Source organism: Ceratotherium simum, chromosome 33 (genome assembly GCF_057802395.1).
Source record: "Ceratotherium simum simum isolate JZ-2026a chromosome 33, ASM5780239v1, whole genome shotgun sequence".
NCBI classification, from domain to species: Eukaryota; Metazoa; Chordata; class Mammalia; order Perissodactyla; family Rhinocerotidae; genus Ceratotherium; species Ceratotherium simum.
This window is the reverse complement of record NC_141932.1, coordinates 7,541,999-7,569,622: the sequence shown is the minus strand read 5'-3', so window position 1 is coordinate 7,569,622 and position 27,624 is coordinate 7,541,999. Positions and strand designations below refer to the sequence as shown.

Here is a 27,624-nt window from a genome sequence, read left to right as displayed (position 1 = left end):
GCGCATGCGCAGTGTTGTGCAGACCCGGAAGCGGCTGTCGCAAAGGTGACACTGGTGTCTGTGGTTTTCGTTGTTTCTGGTTTACACATGAGAGTCTCTGTCCACAGTCCCACACGTGGGGTCTCGGGGTCACTACGGACGTTAAAATCTCGGGACCCGCGCCTCATATCCGCGGTAAGTCCCGGCGCTGCGGTGAGACGGTCGGGGTCCGCGTTCGTTTCCGGTTAAAACCTTTGCCAGGCCGTCCCTGCCGGTGGTGTTTCGGCCCTCAGGCCACGTAGACACCGCCATGCGCGTTGTTTTCCTGCTTAAACCCCTCCACTGACCGCCCCTCCCACCCGCGCCTTTAAAGCTTGTGAGATGGTTTGAAACACTTGGCGCCTCGCGCCCCTCTCGGGCCCATAGATGCCGGATTGCCGCCCCGGCCCTGGGATTCTGCGGACTCAACTGCCCTCCTGAGGATCCCTCTCACGGAATAAGAGCCCCGATACCCTTGATGAGCACACTTCAGTGGGGTGCGATTTAGGACGGAAGATCACAGGGGTCACCAGAGCAGGTCACCTCCTCTGCTCGGGAATCAGGGGTCTTGTGGAAGCGGTGAGGGCGAAGGGGAGGTCAGGAAAGCGGCAGGACGAGGGGATGAGGGGCTCAGGAGAAAGAGACCCAGGGAGAATTAGGGAGAAGTAGAAAAGTGAGAGAGAAAAGATTAACGAGAGGGTCCATAAACAGACGGCAAGGTAGAGGATGTAGGGGGGACTTGGAAAGAGAGTGAGACAAGATAGAAAAGAAAATAGAGAAATGTAGAGGAAAGGGAGGAGCTCCAGAGAGATGAAGGGGAGCCACATTGGGAGGAGGGGCCCTTGGTTAGCAGAAGTGGGGACAACAAAGAGCAGGCATTTCAGACAGAGTGGTTAGAAGAAAAGAGTTGGGGCAGCCGAGTGCAGGGACAGAAAGGAAGGGTAGGGTGACGGAGCAGAGGGAGAAAGAGTACCCAGAGAGCTTAGCCAGCTGGGGGTGCCAGTGAGTTAGAGTAGAGGGGGTGTAACAGGAAAGACAATGTGACAGGGAGAGCAGAGGGGACACAGAGATGGAGGAGAAAGATGGAGAAATGTATGGAGATGGGGAACAATCGGAAAGATTGATGAGAAAGAAAAAGTGAAATAAGTTTCAGGGAACAAGTAGTATAGGGAAAGGAATAGAGAGAAGAGGAGAGAGAGCAGAGGAGGAGAGGGGAAACCAAATGAGCAGAAACTGAGAGGGAAAACACAGGGAGAAAAGCAGCAGAGAGCAACTGAAGGAAAAAGGCAGAAAAAGGTGGACAGACAGAAATACATAAGAGTGGAAAAAGAAGATGACAGATCAGGATGGGTAGTGAGGTGATGAGATATGGATGATCAAGTTGTGATATATTGACTTGTGGCCTTATAATCTTTTTACTTTAAAGTGTGCTTAATTGTTTCAGTTATACAGATGAGGATGAGGGTTGCCAAACTGCTCTTTATAAGGCTTGTGTATTTTATAACTGTTTGCATCACAAGGTAGCTTTCATTTGCAACCCTTATTCAGTCAGAGGAGAGAGGCTTGTCTCAGTCAGTTATGGGTCACCCTCTTCTCTTTTCCTGGGAGAGCATGAGGGAGGTGAACTGGGACAAAAATTACTAAGTCACTACATGATGCTTTTTAAAGGGATATTAAAAGTGTCGCTTTTTTTCTTTTAGGTGGATTTTCTTTTTTCTTTCTATGGCTCTTACATTTAATTCATTGTTTATTTTTTTAAGCCTGTTGAGATAAATCTTAGCATATTGAATTTTCGCTTTTCTGTAAATAATTACTAACTTCTGAAATAAGCTTTGGTGACATCTCCTAACTAGCTCTTACCACTCTTTTGTAACCATGAGGTAGTCTCAATTTTTTTTTAAAACTTTGACCTCAGAAGTTGTTAAATTTAAAAAAAAAAAATCCCAAATTGTTTTCCCTTTTAAATATATTGTGTCTAAATATATTCCTGTTTAACTATATTGTGTCTATATTGTGTCCCTTTTAAATATATTTAAATATATTCCCTTTTAAATATATTGTGAATCTAAATTCAGATTATAAGCTCTGTATTCTTTCTACTGTTTATCTTATGTTGGAACATTCTTTGGTACTTAGGAAATAATTTTAGACCATTTCAAGTGCACTTTGTAAGGATGTCTATGACCTTAACAGTCAGAACCTAGTTAAGTGAGTTAGACTGATATTCAACAGCTTCTTTTCTTCCCTTTCTGTGATTTGTTGAATTAGTGAGCTATGAGCTACAAAGTAGATGTTTCCCTCAAGTCCCTCTGACCATTCTCTGAAAATGTTGAAAGATGGGCTGGATTGACTTGAAACTTTGTCCTAGCAGAGCTCATCTGTTCATGGTGAAGAAATTTGCCCTGAGCTTATTTCCATAGCTAACTTGCTTTTGGAGTTTTCAGCACCAAAGTGTATGTGTCCATCATTTTATATGTTTTAAATATTTCACTGTAACTTCCTGGAAAAGAGAAAGTAAATACTTGGGATCAATGCGATTAAAACCACAGAAGTTTCTTTTGCTCAGGCATATTAAAGATGATCTTGAAATTTTTAAAAGGGGAAGGAGATGATAAGGACAAACTGCCCACTGCCTCATCTAGGCCACTTGGTGAAATGACTTTCCTTCTGGGAAAGGATAACTTGGTGAAATGACTTTCCTTCTGGGCCTCAGTGAACCCACCTGCAACGTGGAGGTAATGGACAAGACCAGGAATTCTGAGTGACAGTGATCCCTGAAATGATTGGCAATATTGCATGTGTGTCTATGTGACATTTTTCTACAGGAGGGTGACACTTGTAATTAGAAGCTTAAAGGAGTCCCATCCCAACAACAGTGATGAAAACTACTAGGAAAGAGGCAGAGCATAGGCTCAGAGATGGAGAGACTATCTCTCTGAGTTCTCTTTCTGCATTGGGAGTAAATCTGAAGTAGGTCACATCAACCCCTGTCATTAAATGCTCCACTGACTTCCTGTCACTCAGGACAAATCTAGGCTCCTGGATATAAGACCAGAAAGCACAGGTAATAAAGGAAAAAATAGATAAATGGGCTTCATGAAAAGCAAGAACTTTGTGCATAAAAGAACACTATGAACAGAGTGAAAAGGCAGCTCACGGCATAGGAGAAAATACTTGCAAATCATATATGTGATGAAGGATTATTATCTAGAATATATATAGAGAACTCCTGCAACTCAACAGCAGAAACAACCAACCGTTAAGAAATAGGCAAAAGACTTATATAGACATTTCTCCTAAGAAGATATATAGATGGACAATAAGGTCATGAACAGATGCTCAACATCACTAATTATTGTAGAAATGCAAATCAAAACTACAGTGAGCTTACACTTCACACCCATTGGGATGGCTAGTATAAAAAAAAACAAAAAACAAAATAACAAGTGTTGGAGAGAATGTGGAGAAATTGAAACAATTGCAAAATTGAAAAATTTGTATTGCTTGTAAGGATGTGAAATGATGTAGCAGCTGTGGAAAAACAGTATGGTGATCTCTTCAAAAAGGCAGACATAAAATTACCGTATGATCTAGCAATCCTGCTTCTGGGTATGTACCCAAAGAAATTGAAAGCAGGGACCCATACAGGTATTTGTACACCCATATTCATAGCAGCATCATTTACAATAGTCAGAAGATAAAAAAACAACCCAAATATCCATCGATGGATGAATGGATAAATACAATGTGGTATGTTCATCCAATGGAACATTATTCAGCTTTAAAATGGTTTTAAAACAATTCACAACATGGATGAACGTTGAAGATACCCTAAGTGAAATAAGCCAGACACAATAGGTGAAATATTGTATTGTTCTCCTTATGTGTGGTACCTAGAGTAGTCAGATTCATAGATACAGAAAGTAGAGTGGTAGTTGCCAGGAGCTAGGGGAGAGAGGGCAGTTGCTGTTTCATGGGTACAGAGTTTTGGGAAGATGAAAAAGTTCTGGAGATGGATGGTGGTGATGGTTGCACAGCAGTGTGAATGTACTTACTGTCACTAAACTGTACACTAAAAATGGTTAAAATGGTAGTTGTTATGATAGGTACATTTTACCACACACAAAAAAAAATCCAGGCTCCTCATTGAGGCCACACAGCTCTGTATCGCTAGGCCCCCTGCCAGTGTCTCTATCCTCATCCTGGGAGCTTCCCCTCTTCTCATGGCTCACTCTGACCCAGTCACATTAGCCTTTTCTCTGTTCCCAAACTCCAGAACCTTTTCTGTCTCAGGTCTTTGTTCCTGCTCTAACCCTTGTTCCTTAGTCATCACGTCTCTGGCCCTTTATCTTCCAGTCTGCAAGGGGATGGGTGCCTTGGTTCTGAGGGTGTGGATCCAGGAGGTGCACCACACCAGCCACTCCACACAGTGACTTTTCTAGGGTCATTTGTGGGTACAAGATTTATTATGCAACCCATAGTGGAACTATAGGAAAAATCTCAGAGATCGTTTGGGGGATACTTGTTGGTATTTTAGGAGAAATCTCACTGTTGGGTTGCAAGTCAACAAAGTTTTGTATGCATTTTGGAGAATGCAGATGACAATTTGGGGTGCTTCTGTGGAAGTTGTGGGGATCTCATTGGAGTATGTGCATCATTAGAGACATCTTCCATTTTATTTAATAGATTACCGAAGTGCTTGCATATGGGATGGGGTCATTGTGGGTGAAAATATGGTGTTGTGGGTCCTTGGGCATCTTGATGTGTATTGTTCCATCAAGCAAGCCTGAGTTATTGGGTTCCGGAATGAGATGTGAGATTTCATAGCAGAATAGAGGGGTCATTATGGGGTCTCTGGGGAGTGTGTTGGACCCCGTGGGAGCTTGTAAGAGTGTCCAGAGCAGAAGTACTGGTGCCAAAGGCTCAGGTGGCAGGTTGTTATTGTTAGGGAGGACTTACTGTGGGTAACTTTCTGGGCACAACTGGGGAGAGGCTGTACGGGCCCCTGACTCGACAGGCACGTTGTCCCAGGAATCAGAGGGCAGACACGGCCACAGTGATCTGCAGCTCAAAGGCTCATCCTTGGGACTATCCTTGAGGAAAAGATGCAGCTACTACTTCCTTGTGGCCAGGCCACTGCTGGTTTCTCTGTATCGGCCTCTCCCTGCCCTTCCTAACAGACAGACAGACAGTCACACACACACACACACAGTCACAAGGTAGCTGAGGAGCAGAGGAACAAGATGTTTTAAAATAAATATGAAACAAAGGTATTTCTCCAACAGGTGGGAGGTCAGGAGGTCCTGGGAGAGTTTGGAGAGAGGATCGCAAACACTGGGAGGCACTGGGAAAATACAACTAAAAACTCAAATAAAACTAAAGCTAAAAAAAATATTTCCCGCCACCCAGAAAACCTTTCCACAAGAGTTGAAGAGAAAGAAAAAGTTTTATTATTGAATAAGCATTAAACCTAAGAATGATACCCATCATGGGGGATCCACGAAAAGTTTGCAAAGGAAGAAAGAAATCTCGCCGTTGTTTATAGCCAAGCAGATAGAACCCATTATGTACATGTTCTCAAGATAAGTGATTATTAGTCCTCAAGTAAGAGGACTTGACAGCACTGTTTGTCAAACATAGTTCACCTTATATTATCCTGATAATTGCAGTGGCCATTTTGTGTTAAACTGTCTTCATTCAAAGGAAAAATAAACTTCTCATAGCAGCAAGTATGTGACAGCAGGTAGATTTACAACTTGGTGACAGGTACCTAAGTGAAACTTCTGCCTTTCTACCTGGACTGGGAAGTGGGGGCACAGTCTTTCTTGGTATTTACATTTCAAAGAGATGGCTCCCAGATCCTTGAGAAAAACATTCTTGGGCCATTAAACTGACTAGAAGCTTATAGAGCAGACAAAGAATTTGTAATTGCAAGAGTTTTTTGTTTGTTTTCAGTTAATGCTCCAATAAAAGAGAGGAGAGGAAAGTCTCATTCCTTTTTTGTACCAGAGATAATTTTATTGTTATTATTTTCATTATTATTTGATTATTATTTGCCCTTACAGGGCTTAAAGTCCCAGTAATGGGAGGGAGATTCCTGAACTTGAGGAAGGAGAAGCTATGCATGTTCTCACCAAGTGACCCTGTGCTCAGCAGTTACTAAAGAGTGGGTGATAAAATGGATCACATTTAGTGTAAGGATTCTTTCTACTGAAGACACACACGCACTCTACATACACAGTGCCGTGTTCGTCCTTTATCTTTTCTGGAATGGCAAAGTGGGGGCTTCCCCAGGTAGGTGACTTGATGAAGAAAGCTCCTTTTGTCTGTGCCTCTCCTTTGTCTCCTCTCAAGTCTTCCAACTTCCCCTTTGCTGTTGTGTTCACACACTTCCTGCTGTTTTATCAGTTTGTACAATCTTAGAGTGAATCAAGCCAGAATTTGGGGGCTGCAAATATTTCAGCCAAACGTCATTGCAAAATCAGAAATCTTAGACACCGGGAAAGTCTCCATCAATGGGTCTCAGCAGCCAAGAGGACTCTGCTCTTTCTGCAGAATTCAGGCTTCTTTATTGCCAGTGCAATAAAGAAGGGTGCACTCAGCCCAAGACAGCTACCCCACAAAATCAACTCACTAAGTTTCTTACATGTGCCCTTCCCACCTGCTGTGGGTGAGGAGAGTGGTCTCAGTGAGGGACTCTTGGCTCTGCCATCCTCTGCAGCCCCTGGCCAGCTCCGCCCTCACTTGTGAGAAGACCCTTCGAAGCAGAGCTAGGACCCCTGCATACATTAGCCTCCAGCATGAAGGCCATGCCAGAAGCCTTCAATCATTCATTCAGTGCATATGGAGCCTCTACTGCATGGCAGGCTTTGTTCCCTCTGCCTAGGGATTAAAATTGTAAATCAATGGAATATACTTGCCTGCGTCATCCAGGTTATTTTTAAAGATGGTGACAGCTAAAGCTTCCAGTTACTAATAGCCATGCAAGTTAATTGCCACCAGACAAAGGATTCATGTAATCATTTCCTCAGAACACTTGACTTCCTTGCTTCTGCACACCAGCTTCTCATCCAACTCTGCCTGCTTTGTGTCTGTCCCCCTCTCAGCTGGAGGAAGACATAAACCCAAGTTGCCTGGTCTTATTTCAGATTCCTGGCCCAGCTCCTCTGGAATTTCCCTATTGGCCTATTCCATGCTGTTTCCTCTGGAGCCTCTCAGAAGTCCAACTCCTCCTTTCCCATCTTCACTTTCAGCCAAAGACCTTTTTTCTGAGCACCTGGAAGCAATGGGAAGAGATCTTCTTGCTGGGCCACCTGGGTTTTCTGCTTCACTGCTGACTGGGAGTAGTCTGTCCCTGCACCTAGCTGTTCCCCACCCTGCGATTGTGTCCTTGTTCCCAGACCCCCTCACTGTCTCAGGATGACACTGCATCCTTCTGCCACCATGTCATTTTTTACCCCTAGGGAATTATTTTGGTCTTCATACTCAGATGGTGGTGTAGCCCAACTTTAACAAAACAAAACATAGCGTTTTTAGTCACTGCATTCTCTCATCTTTAAAGAGAAAAATCCTCTCAACTACATTGTCTCCTTTAATAAGAGCCCTTCTTCTATGCTCCATTTCAGAACAAAATACACTAGAAACTTGTTCATACTCTGTCTTCAATTCTTGCCTATGATTGTCCCTTGAACCCCATCCAGTCAAATTTTCCCATCTATCATTCCATTGATACTTGTCAGAGGCAGTACTGTCCTCCCATTTTTAAATCTACTGGTTAATTCACAGTTGGCATCTTATCTGGTCGACAACATATTGAACAGTTGATCACTCCCTCTTCCTTTAAACACTTTTTTTCTTGGCTTTTAGGACATTCTACTATTTAAAAATAAATCTTATCTATCATCTATCTGTCTTTCAACTTCCTTCTCCCGTCTCTGTTCACTTCTCAGTTTCCTCTGCTGGTTTTTCCTCAACTCCCTGGTCTCTAATTATGGGAGTACCCCATAGCTTAGTCTTGGACCTCCTCTCTTCTCTTTCTGCAGCCAGTGACTTTTTATATCATCCTGTCTCATGGCTTTAAACACCTTGACATCTCCCAATTTCACATGTCCAGTGCAGACCTCACCCTTGAACTCCAGACTCCTGTTGTCCAGCTGTATCCTTGACGTCTCTGCTGGGATGTTTCATAGGCATCTCCACCTGAAAATGTCCAGACATGACCCCCTGAACTCTCTAATTGTGTTCCCCATGCAGTCCTCCACATCTCAGTTAAGAGCAGGGTCTTACTCCCTGTGGCCTAGGTGACCATCTTGACATGTTTTCCAAATATACAGAATATTATATTATTTCTATGTGTTTTAAGTAAATTAATGAAAGAACTAGATATTAACTTAAGATGGTTGAAGGAATATGTGATTTCTAGAATTCACTTGGGATGGGGGAGAACAATGTTTGAAGACCCCGGGCCTCCCTGATCTGTTCTTCCAGGACCTCTGTGAGCTCATCTCCTGCTTGTCTCCTCCTCCCTCACTGGGATTGAGCCACAAAGATGTCTTTGCTTTTCCTGGGGCTGGGTCACCACTGCTTCAGGACTTTCCTAAGGGTGGTCCCTCTGCCTAGAACTCTGACTCCTCAAATGTACATGGTGAACTTCCTTCCCCTGGTTTTTGTTGTGCTATCCAACCCCCTTCTCAGTGGAACCTTCTCTGACACTCCCATTTAACATTCTAGCCACACCCTTACCCAAGCCCTGGCCTATAATGCCTGCTCTGCCTGTTTCTCTCTGCTCCTTCCCCTTCCACTGTCTGCATGCAGGGGCCAGGGCCCCATGAGAGAGCAGAACCACATGGTGGGATTTGTGCTGTGCTGGCCTCCTCTTGCTCCCTCTTGCCTTCACATTGCAATGTTGAGGCATATTGCAGATACATCTTGTGCCCGGTTCCCAGAGATTTCCATTCCTGTGGTCAGGGGGGATGAGGCCCGGCCTCAAGGATGTTTAAAGTACCCCAGGTGATTCTGATCTGTATCCAGCATGGAACAGCAGGGCTCTGGATCATCCATTTCTGAGGACCCAAAGCAGTCTCTAATCCAGAGATAGCTGAGGGGGCCTGTCTTCTGCATGGGGTTTGATCAGGGCTGGGCCTGTGTCTTGAAGGGGAGGGTCAGTCCAGCTCAGATCCCCACTGCTGCACCTTATGCATCAGCTTAACCAGGAGGGGAGTGACTTCTGAAGAAAGGGGTCAAAAAAGTCACATGTTGGTCTGTGTGTAGGGTTTTACTGTCCCTAAATCCCTCCCTCCTGTGGCTGTGGGCAGCAGAGGACTGTCATTTCTACATGGTGATGTCCTCCCTGTGTGTGTAAGTATGTTGACTCTGAGTGTTAATAAGTAGCATATTTCTGACACTCAGGATTGACGTCTCAAGACTCACCCTGCCTGAGGAAAGAAGCCCAGAGAAGAAAGAAGAGGAAAGAAGGAGGAGTCAGGAATGACTCTTTCTCAGGTAAAGTCATATTCTCAGTTCGTTGTCCTGTCCTCTTCATCCTGAAAGGCCATTTGGACTTGATAGTCTCTCTCTCTGAAGTGTCCTGCCTGACACGTTTGCTGGCACTCCCCCCAGGACCTTCCCTCAGTCTCCTCTCATCTCCATGCAGATTGTATCTCATATTTTTACATACCTGTGTTTAATGGAGATCAAAATTAAATGTTTTTTATACATTTTTTTCAATTTTTGCAGTGTTTTTTTTGTAAGTAGGCTAATATAGAATAATGTTGACAATCTTATTTAAATTTAGTACAATTTATACATATTCATTGTATCAAAAATGCTGAAAAGATGATGGATAATGCAGATTTACCCAGAATTTGTCATTTAGAGGGTATTAGTTTTATTTCAGTTAATTTCAGTCTGTATGTTTGTGCACACATGTGTATGTGAGCAGGAGCCCATGATGTGTATAAAAGACGTCACTTCAAAAATAAATTTTTTGGGGGCCGGCCCTGTGGCTTAGCGGTTAAGTGGGTGCGCTCCGCTACTGGCAGCCCGGCTTCGGATCCCGGGCACGCACCGACACACCGCTTCTCCGGCCATGCTGAGGCCACGTCCCACATACAGCAACTAGAAGGATGTGCAACTATGACATACAACTATCTACTGGGGCTTTGGGGAAAAAAGGGGACGAGGATTGGCAATAGATGTTAGCTCAGAGCAGGTATTCCTCAGCAAAAAGAGGAGGATTAGCATGGATGTTAGCTCAGGGCTGATCTTCCTCACAAAAAAAATAAATAAATAAATAAATTTTTTAAAAACAATCTTTGCAAGTATGTCTTATGTTTTCCATTAGACTTAAGTTTTTTTCCTGCACTACCATGTTAATGAGTTAAATAGCAGTAAGAATAGTAACTCATTGTGTATAAGCATGTGTGTATATATTGACCTCTTTTCTAGGTGTATGTTTTTAGCCTTGAACTTTTTTCAGATTTTCTCAGGAAACGCTCTGTGGATGCATCTTTAATGTTGTATGTGTTACTTACTGGTGTGATGGTGTAGGTTCCAGTCTAAAGTGCTGCCACCTGGTTCAGGCGCTGGCTCTGCCATTCATTATTTGGCCTGTGATGAGTCTTAGAGTGTCTGTGACAGAGTTGTGTTCTCTGTAAGGTGGGCACAAATCTTTCTCTAATTAGATGCTATGTTGTTATATACGTTACTACTTAAAAAACGTTTAGAGTAATGCTTATCATGTGAGAAGTGTTCAAAAGTTTTAGTTATTATCATCATCATTCTAGCTTTTCAGTTCTCACCTTTCATTGAAGCTGCTGTGGACTTTGTCATCCTGGAAGACAATTACGCATGCTGTAGCTCATCTGGAAATTAGTTAGCAGTTGGTATATAGAACGTAATATCTAGAACTTGTATTTAGATGACGCTTTGTTGAATTTTTTTCATTTGTATACTTCTTTTTTTATTTTTCCCTTCCTTTCGAATGAGAACTTTATTTATGTCTCTTGGTTCAGGTACATAATGGAGATGATACAAATGTCTTACCCCTTTTCTCCCTGGGCCCACTATTGTCCCTTAGGACCCCATTTAGTAATTTGGTGACTAGAAAATCATTCTAGTGAGTGGTGGTATTCCTAACTCCAATGCTGGTGCTTGTGTATTTGTTCTTCTGTATTACATGAATATATCAGTGGAAGGTAAGCCACCAGGGCTCAGGCATCATTAATTTCTCTTTGTCCAAATCTAGAAGGTCATATTTTCTTCTGCACCATGATTTCTTTGTGATGTTATAGGATAATTCATGAAATTCTCTTCTTGTATTCACCTGAGAGTGAAAAACACATTCCTAAAATATTCTTTGGTTCCCAGTATATCGGTTACAAAAATATGTTCATCTTCTGAATATCAGTTTCCTTTTCCCTTATTTTTAGGTTTTTTTTTTGGGGGTTTTGTCTTTTTGTTTACTCAGATATTGCATTGAAATTCCAGACTCTGCATTCTTCCTGTGACTACTTTTCTACCCCAGATGGAGAGCTTCAGTTAACATGATTGTTGGATAAGAAGGTATCATCATAGTACACCAGAGAAATCCATATGTCTGGAATCTGGAGGAGTACTTAGGTTCCTACCAAAGACTCATTTTTTCATCTGGGGCAAATTGCATAACTTCTTTTTTTTAAATTATTATTTTTTATTGAGGTATAATAGACATACAACATTATATTAAGTTCAGGTGTACAACGCAGTGATTCAATGTTTGTATATATTGCAAAATGATCACCGCAATAAGTCTAGTTAACATCTGTCACCATACATAGTTAGAAAATTTTTTTTCTTGTGATGAGAACTTTTAAGATCTGCTCTTTTAGAAACTTTCAGATATGCAGTACAGTGTATATATGTCTTTTATCTTGCACAAAATTTTAGAATCCAGTGATTTTAAATCCAGTAAAATTCAGTGGTTTAATGGATTTCATATCTTCTGATGGAAAAGTGTAATAAAGCAAAATTAAGGATATATGACTTGCTCAGACTTCTTGGTGGCTCTGTCAGAACACTCATTTCTATCTAACTGATTCTTGTACCTTTCTCCTCCTCTCATTTTTGTGAAGATAAGAACTCTCCTGATGTCCTGTTGGTGAAATGTGTTTTCATTTCAGGAACTGTTGACGTTCAGGGACGTTGCCATAGAATTCTCTCAGGAGGAGTGGGAATGCCTGGACCCTGCTCAGAGGGCCTTGTACAGGGATGTGATGTTGGAGAACTACAGGAACCTGCTCTCCCTGGGTGAGGATTTTTTCCCTCCAGAAGTTGGAATCTGCCATTGTGTATCTTTGCATTTTTCTCTTGAGTCTCTTGGGAACCCCTGCCTTGCTTGACTGAGATGGAATCCCTGTTGATTCAGAAATGAAAAGCTGTACAATGCAATTTCTGGATTTTAAGCTTCCACTTTCTTTAGGTCATCTGCCTACTTCATGTTAGGTTAGTGGTAGTTATACAAGTTGAGTAAGTACAAAACCTTATAGCAAAACTTGAAAACATCTGATTGCCTGGTTTTACTCTCATACTTTTGATTTAGTAGTTCTTGGAAAAGAGCTGCATATCTTTATATTTAAAATATTCTTTAAGCATTTGGAAGAAGACAGTCACTGAACAAATTTGTGAAATGCTATTCTGGACCCATCTGTAATGTCCTTGCTTCTCAGCTGAACAAAGGGCTGGGATTATATTATGGAAAAACCGCAGCACATGGTCTGCCTCTTTCCATGTAAGCAGGGATCTCTCTTTCTGAGCTTCATATTATCTCCATTTTGGAGGAGGAAGAGCCCTGGACTATGAAGAGTGAGGTGAAAATAGCAAAAAAAACAAAAAACAAAAAAACCCGGTTACTGGGAATGTATCAAAGATATGAACAAAATAGCTTAGATGGCAGAGAGGAAGTGACTTTATCAAATATTGTTTGGGAAATTGTTCTCAAATGTGAGAGGTCTGTTGGAAAATAAAAGTTTATTTCTTGTGAGCTCTCAAAGGAAATTGTTCTTCCCCTCCTCTTACCACTCTCTCCTTCCCATGTGTAAAAGTTTCTTCCCATCGTCCAGTGGTACTCCAGCTCATTGCAAAGACGACGGCAAAGTCTTCATCATAACATTCTGTTATCTACCCACTATGACCTCTTTCCTATCTCGACTTTGGGGAGCACAGAGAGGGCTCTTTATAAGGTGCCTTCTTCCTTCTTGGGCCTCTCCTGAACTCAGTTCTCAGTTGACACAGGTCAGAGCTGAGGCCTCCCTAGTCCTGGCTTGTGGCCTTCTCAGCTTCCATCCTCATTTCACATACTTGAGAGACCCTCTTTGGGAATGGGAAACATTAGCTGCTGTTCCATTGCATCTGGGTCCCAGAGGCTCTCTCAGGAGCCAAAGCCATTTCTTCATTTCTGCTTATGCCCTTCAGGAGCATGTGTGATGGGAATAGCGTGGCTCTTTTGAGATTGTTACTCAGCAGTACTGTAGAGACAGTGGGCAGAGAGAACCTTTCTCTGATGGGGGACCTTCTTGGGGACCATATCTTAGGCTTTCAGGAACTCATCTTGGAGTCTGTAGGCAGCTGCAGGTCCTGTTTCAATATCCCATCTGACCCCTTTGATTGACTTTCCTACCTTTTCTTTTTCTCAAAATCTGACCCCCTTGATTGACTTTCCTACCTTTTCTTTTTCTCCCTCTTGCAGCTCCTACTTAGTCTGGGAATGTGGAAGAACTTGGCTCTGGCTGATTTCATATTTTCCTAAGTTTGTGTGATTTTTTCTCTCTGAAACTTGCTTGGTTTTGAAATATACCCACCTAGTGTCCAAATTTTTTTGGCAGTTCTTTTTGGAAGTGAGTGGCCAGGTGGTTCTTCCTAGTCTGTCTCAGTCAGGAAACTCCTCTGAAACCTGTCCCCCATGGGTGACCCTGCTGGTATTTGAAATACTGGTGCCATAGCTTTCAGCATCACAGCGACATGCAGCCGCCACAGTATGCCAGCTGACAGATGGTGGTGTAGTTGAATTGGCCAAAATTTGTTACATAGGATACTTTGGTTTTTCTATAGTATATTTTAAGTTTTCTAAACATAGCTCATGTTTTATATAAATTTCATAAATATTTTATATTTTGGTTTAAATTCTTTATTGTAATAAATCATCTCTTTGTCTAGATTCATGATGTAACTCTTGGTATACTAAACTAATATTTAAATATCTAATTTTATTTTATAGGACACATAGCTAGTTTCTTGTGTTGCATGTACTTTTTCATCACTGTTACTTATGATACTGTTTTCCACAAAATTTCTAAATTTCTGGAAATTGTAGTTTTCAATTAACCCGTGAACACTGTTTTGTTCCTCATCTTCCATTTAACCTGAATTTTACCTAAAGTTCACCTGTCTTTGTTGACTCTTAGCCCAGTTGTCTCCTGTTGTTCTGTGGCTAGTCTTGGCTTCTTATGTTGCTGATCACCTCTGGACAGCCACCTCGCCCATGGATCTTCTGGAACTGCCAAAAGGTGTTTCAACACATAACTGCTGCTGCTAATACTGCCTTCTTTAGAAGTCATTCCTTACTCTTGATCATATGCCTGTTAAGGCTATTAATGTTCTCCTGATGATCTTTATGAAGACAGAGTTTATTAATTTGGGACAAGTGCACATTAATTTTTGTTTATTCATGGTAACTGTGTGTATACGAATGCATATAGTAAGAGCACCCTTCACTTCACGTGTGTTTCATGTGAGGATTATATTAAGAGATCCAATGATAGAATTTCAGATAATTAGAGGAGGCTAGTGTAAGAGACCCTGTTATTCTTATATAATATAAAGAAACTTAGCCTCAAAATTTTAACATGTCAAAATTGGTAAATATCTATTTTTAAAATATATTGTGAAATTCATCTCTTAGATTGCTAGTGTTATTAAACATTTTTATTCATGTGGAATTCACATAACATAAAATTAACCATTTCAAAGTGAGCCACTCAAGGCATTTAGTATATGTACCAGTTGTGCAACCACCTCTGTCTAGTTCCACAACATTTCCATCACTCCATGTTAGCATCCATTACCCGTTAAGCAGTTTGTCCACGTTGTTTTCTCTCCTCAGTCCCTGGAAACTTCCAGTCTGCATTCTCTCTCCATGGATTTATCTATTTTGTAACATTTCATAATTTTTTTCAATATTATCTTAACTATTTGGGGCCCTTTGCAGTTCCTTATAAATTTCATCACCTTTTGCATTTCTCCATGAAAGTGTCTTGGAATTTTGATAGTGTCTACATAGAATCTGTAGACCACTTTGGTGACTATTACCATCTTAAAAATGTAAAATCTTCTAATTCATAAATATGGAATTACTTTCCATTTATTTAGGTCTTCTTTAATTACTATCAGCAATGTTTTGTAGTTTTCAATCTCATGTCTTGCACCTCCTTGTTTAAATTTATTTTTGGGTATTGTATTCTTTGGATATTATCATAGAGGGAATTAGTTTTTCAGTTTCCTTTTGAGATTGTTCATTATTGGTGTATAGAAACACAACTGATTTTTGTATGTTGATACTCTATCCTACAACTTTACTGACATCATTTATAACACTAGTAGTTGTGTGTATGTATGTTTTTTATGGAATTTTCTATATGTAGGATTATGTCAGCTGCACATAGAGATAAGTTTTCTTTTTCTTCTCAAATTTGTATGCTTTCTATTTCTTTTTCTTGCCTAATTGCTCTGAGTAAAACTTCCAGTACAGTGTTGGGTAGCAGCAGTGACAGTGGGCATCCATGTCTTATTCCTTATCTTAGGGAGAAAGCTTTTTATTCTTTCTCCATTGACTATATTAGCTGTGGGTTTTCTATAAATGATCTTTATCAGGTTGAAGAAGTTCACTTCTCTTTTTAGTATGCTGAGCATTTTTGTCATGAAAGGTTCTGGGTTTTTTCAAATACATATTTTGCATACAATGAGATAATTATGTAGTGTTGATAGTGTTTTTTTTTTCTTCTTACTATTAATGTTGGTTATTACATTGAACCATCCACCTTTGGATTTTTGGAATAAGTCCCAGATGCTGGTTTATGGTATATAATCTTAATATGCTGTGTATTCAATTGGCTGATATTTTGCTGAGGATTTTTGCTTTTCTATACATAAGGGATATTGATCTGTAGTTTCTTATGATGTCTGTCTGGCTTTGGTATCAGAATTATGCTGGGCGCATAAAATGAATTAAAAAATGTTCCCTCTCTTATTTCTTATAGAGCAGGTCTGGTTGTAAGGAACTCCCTCACCTTTTGTTTATCTTGGAAGTCTTGATTTCTCCCTCATTTGTAACTGACAGTTTTGCTGGGGATAGAATTGGTTGAGTGTTTTTTTCTCTGTCAACAATTTAAGTATGTCAGCCCATTTTCTCTGGACTCCATGGTTTTGGCTGAGAAATCAGCTGTTAATCTTATTGTGGATCCTTTGTATATGATGAATACTTTCTCTCTTGCTGCTTTCAAGATTCTCTTTTTGCCTTTTTCTTTCAACAGTTTGTGATTTTTTGTGATGTGGATCCCTTCGAATTCATTTTCTTTTCTGTTCATTGACTTAGATTTGTAGATCCATGTCTTTATTCACATTTAAGAAATTTTTGACTGTGTTTCTTCTAATATTCTTTCTGCCTCCTTCTCTTTTTTTCCCCCCACTTTGGGACTCAACATTGTTCATATGTTGGTCTACTTGATGGTATCCTACGGGTCTCTTGGGCTACATTCATTTATCGTCAATCCTTTGTCTTTCTACTGCTCAGACTTGGTAATTTCAAGTGATCTGCTCTCAAGTTTGCTGATTCTTTCTTCTGTCTGACCAAATCTGATGTTGAACCTCTCTAGGAAATTTTTCATTCAGTTAGTTTACCATTCAGCTCCAGGATTTCTGTTTAGTTTGTTTTCTTAACCTCTATCTCCCTCTATTTGTTTAAACAGATATTCTCCTGATTTCCTTTAATTCTACGTCCATCATTCCCTTTAGGTTAAATAATTGATTAAAGTTTTTCTTTAGTATGTCCAAAGTTTGGGCTTCCCTAGGGACAATTTCTGTTATTTATTTATTTTTTGTATGTGTCATACTTTATTGTTATTTTGCCTGCTTTTAGCTTTTTGTTAAAAACAAGACGTTTTGAATATATTGAAACTTTGGAAATCATAATTTTCTCTCTCCCCAGGGTATGTTGTTGCTTCTTTGATTGCTGTTGTGTGTTTGTGTATTTCTAATTTTGTGTGGTGTGTTTTCTTTGCTGTGTGTGGCCACTGAAGTTTTTGGTTAGCTTGTTGGTCAGGTAGTGATTTGACAGATTTCCTTAATCACTTGGAATCACAAACAAAACAAAACAAAATCACCTTAGACTTTTTATACATGAGCTCTGTGTGTGTTTCTCTGTGGGATATATGTTAGGGTATGCCTTTAAATACTCAGGCAGGGAGTTTACAACTCTGCCTTAGCCTTTGCTTCCTGCATGTGCAAGTCTGATGGTAAATAGGTGGTCAAAGCTTAGGGGCTTCTCAGGTCTTTTCTCATGTGCCCTGTCCTGGGCATGCTTGGAACCATCTAGATTTCCTTGATTATAGAGGAGATTTTGAAAGTCCTTATTCCACAATACAACTCACTTTCCAATATTTTCTTAGCATTTTTAGTTTGTCCATTTTTTGCCCCAGTTGTTATCTCTTGCCCTAGGTAGCAGTGGCTAATATATTTAGCTTTAAATGTCTTTGACAAATGGCCCCCTTTTAGCACCTCTACCTAGGTACAGTTCTGAGGTAGGCCAAATAAAGGCAACCACTTTGAGCCAGTCCTTCAGGGGCCCAGCAGGCAGATCAAGAAAAACAGCCACAATCGTTATAAAGTCCCTTCTGTCCCCTCTGGTTCTGGAACACTGTACAAGCTTGAGAGCTGACATCTTCAAGGCCACTGCCTAGCAGAGGAATGGGATGGGGTCAGAGTAAATTAAAACAGCTCTCTTTTTCTTGGTTAGGAATGTGCTTGGTTTCTGGAATCTCGCCTGCTTTTGTAGAAGGAGGTACATTTGGAGTTCTCTGCTCTGCCATTTTTGATGTCACATTTCCTCACTGTTAATCTCTATAATATCATATATTTACCTGAACCTCTTATTTCAAAATCAGTGGTTTTTAACGTATTTTCCAGTTCTCATATTATATGCTCTTTCTGAATTATAGGTTCTTTATTTTGTTCTTATGAATGAATTTCTTAGAATTCCACAAACTATATATGTATATGTAAATGTAAGTAATTATTATTTACTACTGCGTTTGTATTAGGTTATTAAAATGTTTATTACTTTTTATTATGATTAACAGATAATTACTTTTTAGCATATATTATGTAATATAAGCACAGTATACTAATTGTTAATGTTGCAGTATGCCTCTTATGCATGGATTTAATTTTATATCAGGTATTTACAAGAATATTTTCTTGTTCTAAAAGTGGTTTTTTAATGTTGTGTACAGTAAGTATTCAGTAATTAGCTTTAATATCTTATTTTTTTTTTTTAATGTGAGACACCTGTATTCCTCCTCTGAGTTGGTGTGGAAAAATTGCCCTTCTTTCAGGACTATAGTAACTTTTGATCAGAGAGCATTTGAAAGTAGGCTTCCCTAAAAGGAATTTGAATTACGTGTAATCACTCTTTCTTTATTGTGGAATCTTATATCCTTTGTGTTTTTAAACATTTGCAGACCTTGGTTGAGAAGCTTGACAACCCTGTTAATTATGAGTTTTACTTTTGGTGTAATATTATATTTTTTAATATAAAATATCCATCTTAACAACTCTAGTTAATAGGAAGCCTTTGATAATTTCTGTGTTACAGATATCTCTCCTGGATATGTGATCAAAGAATTATCATCAAAGGAGGACATTAATAATGGAGAATTATTCCAAACATTTATTTTGGAAAGACATGTAAGTCATGATTTTGATGATTTTGATTTCAGAGAGGTCCAGCAAAATATGCACAAGTTTGAGACTCAGTGGGTATGTGAAGAAAAAAATTTTGAAGGGGTGAGTACAACCCATTACAAAAATTTCGCTGGTAGAAGAGATCAACAACATCATAAATCCTGTAATAATTTCCCTGTGACACAGAATGTTTCTGTAAGAAGAAGTACGTCTCATTATTATAAACATGACAAGTCATATATAAGGAATAAGGAACTAAAAAAAGACATAAGCTATTCAGGAAAAAAGTATATGAAATCTTTTAAAAATAGGCTTGGATTAAGCTTTCATTCACATCTGGTTGAAGTGCACAGATTTCAAACTGAAGAGAAACTTTATGAATGTCATCAAGTTGAGAAGTCTATCAAAAATTGTTCTTCAGTTTCACTGCTTCAAAGAATTCCTCCTAGTGTCAAAACCAACATTCGTAATAAATATGGGAAGGTTTTTATGCATCCTTCATTGCTTACACAACACCAGAAAACACACATTAGAGAAAAACCTTACAAATGTAATGAGTGTGGGAAGGCTTTTAGCCATTGCTCAACCTTAGCTAATCATCAAAGAATTCATTCTGATGAGAGACCTTACAAATGTATTGATTGTGGCAGAGCTTTTAACAGGTTCTCAAACCTCACAAGGCATCAGAGAATTCATACTGGAGAGAAACCGTATAAATGTAATGTATGTGGTAAGGATTTTATGATACGTTCGCACCTTTGGAGTCATGAGCGAATTCATACTGGAGAGAAACCTTACAAATGTAATGAGTGTGGCAAAGCCTTTTCTGAGCGTTCAAATCTTGCTCAACATAAGAGAATCCATACGGGAGAGAAACCTTACAAATGTAATGAATGTGGTAAGAATTTTACCACACGTTCACACCTTTGGGGTCATGAGAGGATTCATACTGGAGAGAAACCTTACAAATGTAATGAGTGTGGCAAAGCCTTCACTGGGAGTTCAAATCTTACTCAACATAAGAAAATTCATACTGGAGAGAAACCATATAAATGTACTGTATGTGGCAAGGCCTTTAGTCAGAATTCAAGCCTTATAGTTCATCAGAGAATTCATACTGGGGAGAAACCTTACAAATGTCATGAATGTGGCAAAGCCTTTAAACAGTACTCGAGCCTCAGTAGGCACCAGAATATACATGGAGTGAAGATACAGATGTAAAGTGTGTGGTGAAGCTTTTGTTAAATTTTCACACCTTTGGAGTCATGAGGGAACTCACACTGGAAGGAAACCTTACAAAAGAATGGAGGAAAGCCTTGATGCCAGCGTGGCCTTGCCTCAGGATTCACCAAAGATTTCATACTGGAGAAAATTCTTAGAAATATAATGAGTGTGGTAAATTGTTTAAGCAGTTTTCACAATGTTCTATGCATCAGACGATTCCTACTAGGGAGAACTAAATCTGGTCCTTTTTGAAGATTAATCAAATCACATGGTACATTCTGCTGAGTCATTGAAAGCCAAAATCATTTAAAATTCATGAGATGACGGGTGTAGAAGGACCAAGGACCTTGGTGGAAAATCCCACTTACCTTCAGTTTATATGATATTTTTATTCTTTTAGATTTCTTGGTAAGGCTGCATTATTATTGACATTCAACCTGAGGTTCAAAATCTGTTATTGATGTTATATGTCTTCATCACTGATTTTCGTGTGTTGCCGGTATCTGTGAAGAAACGGTCTTTTTGGTCCTAATGTAAATGGCATATTTTTAATTTTCTTTTCCACTTGTTCATTGCTGGAAAAGAGGAAGGCAGTTAACTTTAGTAAATTAACCTTGTATCCTGAAGTCTTGCTTTGAGTGCATATGAATGTTTTATCTACCACACTTAAGGGCATCATATGAGATTTTTCAGTAATTCTGGGAATAGGCGTCACTCTGTTTTGTTCCTGGCATAAAAACAAATGAGTCTCTCTGTTTCTATACTAATATTGAGCCAATCTTGGCAGTCCTTAAGTCCATCTTGGTCATGGGGCAGGGTCTTGTGTACTATGTTACAATCAGAGCATCTGCATTTTTTTAAGATCTCAAATGCTCTATGCATATTTGGTATTGGCATGTAGAATAAATCTTTACACATAAATGGAAACTTGTCACAGCCAAAATTATAAAATAACATACTACTAATCTAAACTATGATGACAAGTTATGAAAACAACTAAATATAGATCTAGATTATTGGAAGAACGTACTAACTAGCTTTTTCAGTATATTGTGATGGTTAAATACTGTACTTTCTTACCATCTCCACTAAGTTTAAGTCCCCAATCTGCTGGTAACCAAGATGTGAATTTAGTAAAATCACTTCACTCTCTCTGCATAAGTTCTCCTCCTCTTTAGAATAAAGATAGTAATAGTTTCCACCTCCAAGATTTGTGAAGAATAGAGATGTTACCAGCCTTCATATCAGTGATTCTTATGTTGTAAGTGTTCTTTAAAAGTTATGCATTCAACTCTTGGAAGGCCCTTAAGGAAAGTAAGATTTAAGTAAATATTTCTCAGTGGGAACTAATGGTAAGTGGAGAATATTGGATTTCAGTTGAAATGGTAAATGTAGCCCATGCTTCAGGTTCCCATGCAGTCTTCTCCAGAAGAAAAATGTCAGTCATTGGAAACTATCAGATGGCCTCCAGGTTTTTGGCAATCAGATTGAATTGATTAGAATTCTGGGAAATTTCTCTCTTCTTTACCATTATATCTTCTTATCCTTCACTAGGTGAAGGTTACGGTCCACAGATTTGATTGTCAAGCACCGGCTTATAGCCAATTAGTCATCATCTGAGGCCGGCCCCGTGGCTTAGTGGTTAAGTGCGCGTGCTCCGCTACTGGCGGCCTGGGTTCGGATCCCAGGCGTGCACCGACGCACCGCTTCTCGGGCCATGCTGCGGCCGCGTCCCACATACAACAACTAGAAGGATGTGCAACTATGACATACAATTATCTACTGGGGCTTTGCGGGGGAAAAAAAAGGAGGAGGATTGGCAATAGATGTTAGCTCGGAGCCGGTCTTCCTCAGCAAAAAGAGGAGGATTAGCACAGATGTTAGCTCAGGGCTGATCTTCCTCACAAAAAAAAAAAAAATTAGTCATCATCTATCTAGGAATCTCCAGCACAGTGACAGCTTTTGGGTAGAAACATTTTTCTCAATGATTTTGGATGCAAATTTGTTAGCTGTGTTTACAGAGTAGTACTGTACTATATTTATGTAAGATGTCACTATTGGAGAAAACTTGTGACGGTTACAAGGGACTCTTCTACACTCTCTTAGCACCTTCCTGTGCATTTATAATTATTTCAAAATAAAAAGTTTAAAAAAAGGCAACAAGGTGTGCTGTGGGTTTTACAAAATTCAAATCCAGCTCTTTGTTCAAATGAGAATAAAAGATATTATAAATGAATCTAAAAATAATTCTTAAAACTGTCCACTCATTGCCTCCTTCTAAATGTTTAAAAGGTATGTAAATATAGATATGCCTGCATGCTACATAATATGGATCTACGCTATTTCCAAGGCATCCTGAATCAGACCACAGGGGTAGAACCAGAAAATTGGATGTTTAAAGTGTTTGCTATACTATGGATTGGTGGATATTTACTTCTGGAACATCCACCAATCCTTCATGAAGGGACCAGGTTATCTGAAGAAAGGGAAAGACTGACGTCCAGAAGGACCATTGAGATTCTTTTAATTTCTGAATCAACAAAGCTCCAATCTTCCCCTTAAGAACAGGGATCAGAACCTCAGTCATTCGAGGCAGGGCCTGTGAAGAGACTCACGGTGGAAAAAGCGATGATACACAAGGACAGATCCTGCCTTATGGAGGGAAGTTATCCTCACGCAAAAAGACCAGTTTTTTGTTATTCTCTAATATATCGTGTCTCTGCACATAGGCTCTGTGATCAGGGTCCAGGCATTCACAGTGCTTCTAAGAGAATTTTCTGGACATATTGGTGAATGTCACAGTCCCTGAAATGAAATACACAGACGTTTGTAGAAGCAGCAATGGGGAACTTCTATTTTAACACAATAGGAGACAAGAGGAGGGGTATGAGGATTGGTTCTGGTGTAGTATGAGGATTATTAGTTGGGCTTGGTGGTAGAACTTCTGGGTCCTGACTTTGGACAAGTTGTATAACCTTTGTGAGTCTCAGATTGCTCCTTTGAGATGGCACCTGCCCTGAAAATCTCAGTTGGCTATTGTGAGGCTCACAGGGGACCTTCCTGTGAAATCATAGTAAATAGAAGCACTGTACATGTGTGAGCCTTCTTGTTATAGTTGTAGACCATGTAACTTTGCATCCTAATTCAGGAGATTCTCAGTCTAATTGTGTATACTCTCCAAAAGCCATTCTGGGCCTCTGGTATCATCCCCATACTCCTACCTTCACCCCCTGTAACCTGGCCTCCTATTTTCCCGACTTGGAGGGTTCGCCTGAAAAAGAAAAAAAAAAGGTGGGGTAACATGACTCCTGCTATCTCTGAGGCAAAGCTGATTAATGTTGCTCCCTTCTTTCCTATATCCTTTTCCTAATATGGCTGGTGCAATCCCAGGACTGCAGTATAGCATGGGATTGACATGGTGGAGAGAATTTATAGGGAATGAAACGTGAAGGAAAGCTTTAGGGTGCAGGATAAAAAGACTAGTAAAGTTGGTGATAAACAGGTGAAGGACTCCCCAAAATGAGACAAACGATCAGCTTTAAAAGGACCCATGAGTAGAGCATTCAGTCATAGTCTTAAACAGGCTTGATCAGCAGCATGATTACAGTCAGTTACTTCAGTGAACATGCGCTTACCATGGCATGCTTCTAAATGAGTGACCCAGACAGTTATATCACAGGTAAGTTTGTTTCTTCAATTTACAGACCCAAAGATAGTTGCCTTTAATCTGCCAGTCTAGTTTTCCAAGTGTCAGGGCAGACAGCTTTCTCAGAGCCAATACCACAAGATCCTGTGTTCTAACACTGAGGAAAGCAACCACATCTGCTTTCATTTCTTCATGTTCTGCATTGAGGCTAAACATCCACCCAGCCCAGTGGATGCTGTCAGGTTTCAGTTTTGCCGAACCATCACTGAACCAAGGCCAGGCATCTAGGCGAGTCTTGGATAATTGAGGGCATCATATTGCAAAGGGCTTCACTTCAGGTCCCAGGTACAACTTATTCTTGTAAAGCTGAGATATTGCAGTCCAAGTTGACGCATATCAAAATGGGAATATCAGACCAGACTGTCACAAGGCGTCTGTGGGTCAGTCTTCAGTTTTGACAAAAGTTCAGTAGCAAGCTAACTGCTGCTTTTCAAAAGCAGTTTACCTGTTGTGTCAAACCTGAGTCCACACCCCAAGGGGGTCTTCTAGGTGGAGGTGCCTTGCTTTGCCAGAGACTCCAAATGGCAGAGTCAAGCACAGAGACTCATTTGTCTCCAGTGCTCTAGAAGTCTTTTAAGGGGCTGGGCCTCAATTTGGATGTGAGGGGTGAATGAGACAATAGTTAATATTTTTCTTTTCCACTGGAATGATTGAGCATTGTAATCTGCCCACACAATCCAATAAACTTTAATTGGAAGAGAAGACTGAATTTGTCATGTTTTATCAGCCTTCACTACCAACAGAGGGAACCTTCTAGACAGGGCTCTTGAGACTCAATGATCTCCAACTGTTGGAGATTTTCTAACTCTCCAACAAAGAGAACATCATCTATATAGTGAAAACTTGGACATCAGAGGGTAGAGGCTAATGGGCTATATCCTCACCCACCCACTGATGGCAAATGCCAGGGGAGTTTGTTTCATAAACACTGCTCTACCTTCATTTCACCCTGAAGAATGGATATATATGGAATCTCATGCAAATGGTAATGGTTGGGAAAATTGGTACATTTTGAAAAGTCTTTGGTAGTATTTACTAAAGCTGAGTAGAATTAAGCCTATGACCCCCCATGAAATCCACTACTACATATATAACAACAGAAATTTGTACATGTCACCAAAACACCAGTTCTAGAATTTACGTAGCAGTACTATTATTGATAATAGCCCCTAACTGGAAACAACCCACATATGCATCAAGAGTAGGATGATTAAATTAATTATCAGATATTCACATAATGGAATCCTGTTCAGTTGTTAGAATTCACACAATGGAACTGATGCTAATAAATCACCCACAACATGTAATAATAAAGAAAAATTTACAAACACCACATGAAATGAAAAAAAGCCAACTATGGAATATTTCATTCTGTATGAATTCATTTATATAAGATACCAAACAGATGAAAGAGGTCTCTGCTGTTAGGTGTCAGATTATTTACCCTTGGGGATAGTAACTGGGAGGGGCACAAGGAGGCATTTTTGGGCTGACAATGTTCTGTCTTTTGAACTAGAAGATGGATACAGAGGTGTGTTCAGTTTGTGATATTTCATTGTTCTGTGTACTGAAGACCTGTACATGTGTCTTTAATACTTATCACCAATTTTAAAAGTTCAGGAGAGGGGCCGGCCCCCTGGCGTAGCGGTTAAGAGCGCGCCCCGCCACTGGCGGCCCGGGTTTGGATCCCGGGTGCACACCGAGGCACTGCTTGTCAGGCCATGCTGTGGCGGTGTCCCATATAAAGTGGAGGAAGATAGGCACAGATGTTAGCCCAGGGCCAGTCTTCCTCAGCCAAAAAAAAAAAAAGAAGAAGGATTGGCATGGATGTTAGCTCAGGGCTGATCTTCCTCATAAAAAAAAAAAGTGTTCAGGAGAAGGTAAGTAGATTAACACTTTCCTTATGTTCTCAACATAGGTATTAAAGATATTAAATAGCACCATAATTTGTTTTTAAAAGTATGCTATAATTTCTAAGGTTAAAAACTAAGATATACTGAGTATAAAACCTAAGTAAAGGGGTAAATATAGAATTATTAAAAATTAACGCAGAAGATAGAAAAAATAAAAGAGACAAGAGTAATGAAGAACATACAATAAGTTGGGAAATCTAATCCCAGCTATATCCACTATTATATTAAACATAAATATATAGAGTAATTGCTCTTGTTCAGGTCTAAAATTGTTTGAATCTATTTAGTTGGATATTTTTTGAAGAGATATAGTTAAAACATTAGGATTAAAAGTAAAATAACGAAATATACATCTCATGGCCTTTTAACCTATTCAACAGCCCACATGACCATATAATAGACTTTAAATTTGAAGTAGGTTGTCATTATTATAATTATGGTAAGTAGTACTATTATTACATTTATTAAGGTACACTTTTCCAATATGATTACTTGATAAATAACAAACATAATCTGAATGATGACACACCACACACATACATGTATACACACATGCACACACATATATACTATAGTCTGTGTTTTGCATCTTGATTTGTGGTTTATCATATGGTAAATATTTCTGAATGTATCTTGTGAGCTAAAAATATGTTTATTTTTGTGCTACAAAGTTTAGTATATCAATATACGTTATATGAAACTAATTATTGTGCTTTTCAAATTATTGAATCCTTAATTCTTTACATCAGCTTCATATTATAAATACAGAGATAGTGATATTTAAAGTTTTCCCATACCTGAGAAATAACTAATTTTTTCCTATGGAAATCCACCTGTTACAAACAGCACAGAAACAAAAAGGATTCATGACTTCCCCCTCTAAATGACAATTCCTCCACTGCTCCAAGTTTAATGAAAATCTCCACTTAGTTCCTCATGTATTGACATGAGAGTGCTCCCCCGAATCTCTTTCTTTCCAACATGGCCAATTGGTATCTTCACATTGTACAGAAAAATCCATCTTCTACAGATTCCAAACCCCATGCCATTTTATCCCAGACATCATGCCTTTTTAAGTTGTGAAAACTCACCTGATGTTTAAAAAAAATTGGTACAAACGTCTTTGGGCTCTCTTTTTGCCCACTCAAGTTTTGTCTGGCCATTTATACATGAGAAATTTAAGTATGCTTATCTCCCTCTATATAATTATATTTCAAATGACCACCATCTGTATAAAGACGTAACATACACATTTCATAACTTGGCCCCCAATACACCTACTATCTGAAACTCATTTCCCTTCCACCTTCACTCTATACTACTTCATTATTCCGTAAGAACATTTTTTCTTCAGTTTCTTGAATGACTATCTCACATGCTATTCCTTTTTCCTGGAACTTTTCTAGAATTTCCATGCTTAATTTCTGAGTACATTTTTTATGTTCGGATTGAAAGGTATACCCTCAAAGACATCCACGTAATATACAGATTATGTGAAGACCTACTGTTTTCTTATTTCATAGACACTGAACTACACCACTACAAACATTGTTAAAATTTAAATTATGTAAGTATTTACATAACAATTACATAATATTTTATTAGAGTTGCTTTACCATTTATAGTTTATTACTGGACAGAACTTAAGTCTGTCCCTGAACAAGAATGGGGTCTTGTTCACCATTCTCTTGTAATGTGACTGTTTCACAATTGTGCTTACAACTCTGTGAGGATGAGTGAATAAACAACTAAACATTGTACAAAAACATAACT

The 27,624-nt window shown here is 39.5% G+C and overlaps 1 protein-coding gene across 2 annotated transcripts; it reads left to right on the top strand.

The window, feature by feature from the left end:
* The first annotated feature begins 30 nt into the window (after nt 1-30).
* LOC101400115 (zinc finger protein 677) lies at nt 31-20,321 on the top strand. 2 transcript variants are annotated; one of them, XM_087422068.1, is made up of 3 exons: nt 31-174; nt 12,177-12,303; nt 18,920-20,321. In XM_087422068.1, the coding sequence occupies exons 1-3, from the start codon at nt 88-90 to the stop codon at nt 20,227-20,229; spliced, it is 1,524 nt and encodes a 507-aa protein (XP_087278194.1). In that variant the 5' UTR covers nt 31-87; the 3' UTR covers nt 20,230-20,321. The 2 variants fall into 2 exon arrangements, with proteins under 2 accessions (XP_087278194.1, XP_087278195.1); XM_087422069.1 differs by lacking the exon at nt 31-174 and adding an exon at nt 9,432-9,519.
* Nucleotides 20,322-27,624: the final 7,303 nt, after the last annotated feature.

Bases quoted from the DNA above. Each gene is read 5' to 3' on its own strand.
- LOC101400115 (XM_087422068.1), top strand. From the start codon at position 88: ATGAGAGTCTCTGTCCACAGTCCCACACGTGGGGTCTCGGGGTCACTA. The intron at 175-12,176 runs GTAAGTCCCGGC...TTTTCATTTCAG, and splicing joins ACCCGCGCCTCATATCCGCG to GAACTGTTGACGTTCAGGGA. The intron at 12,304-18,919 runs GTGAGGATTTTT...TCTGTGTTACAG, and splicing joins CAGGAACCTGCTCTCCCTGG to ATATCTCTCCTGGATATGTG.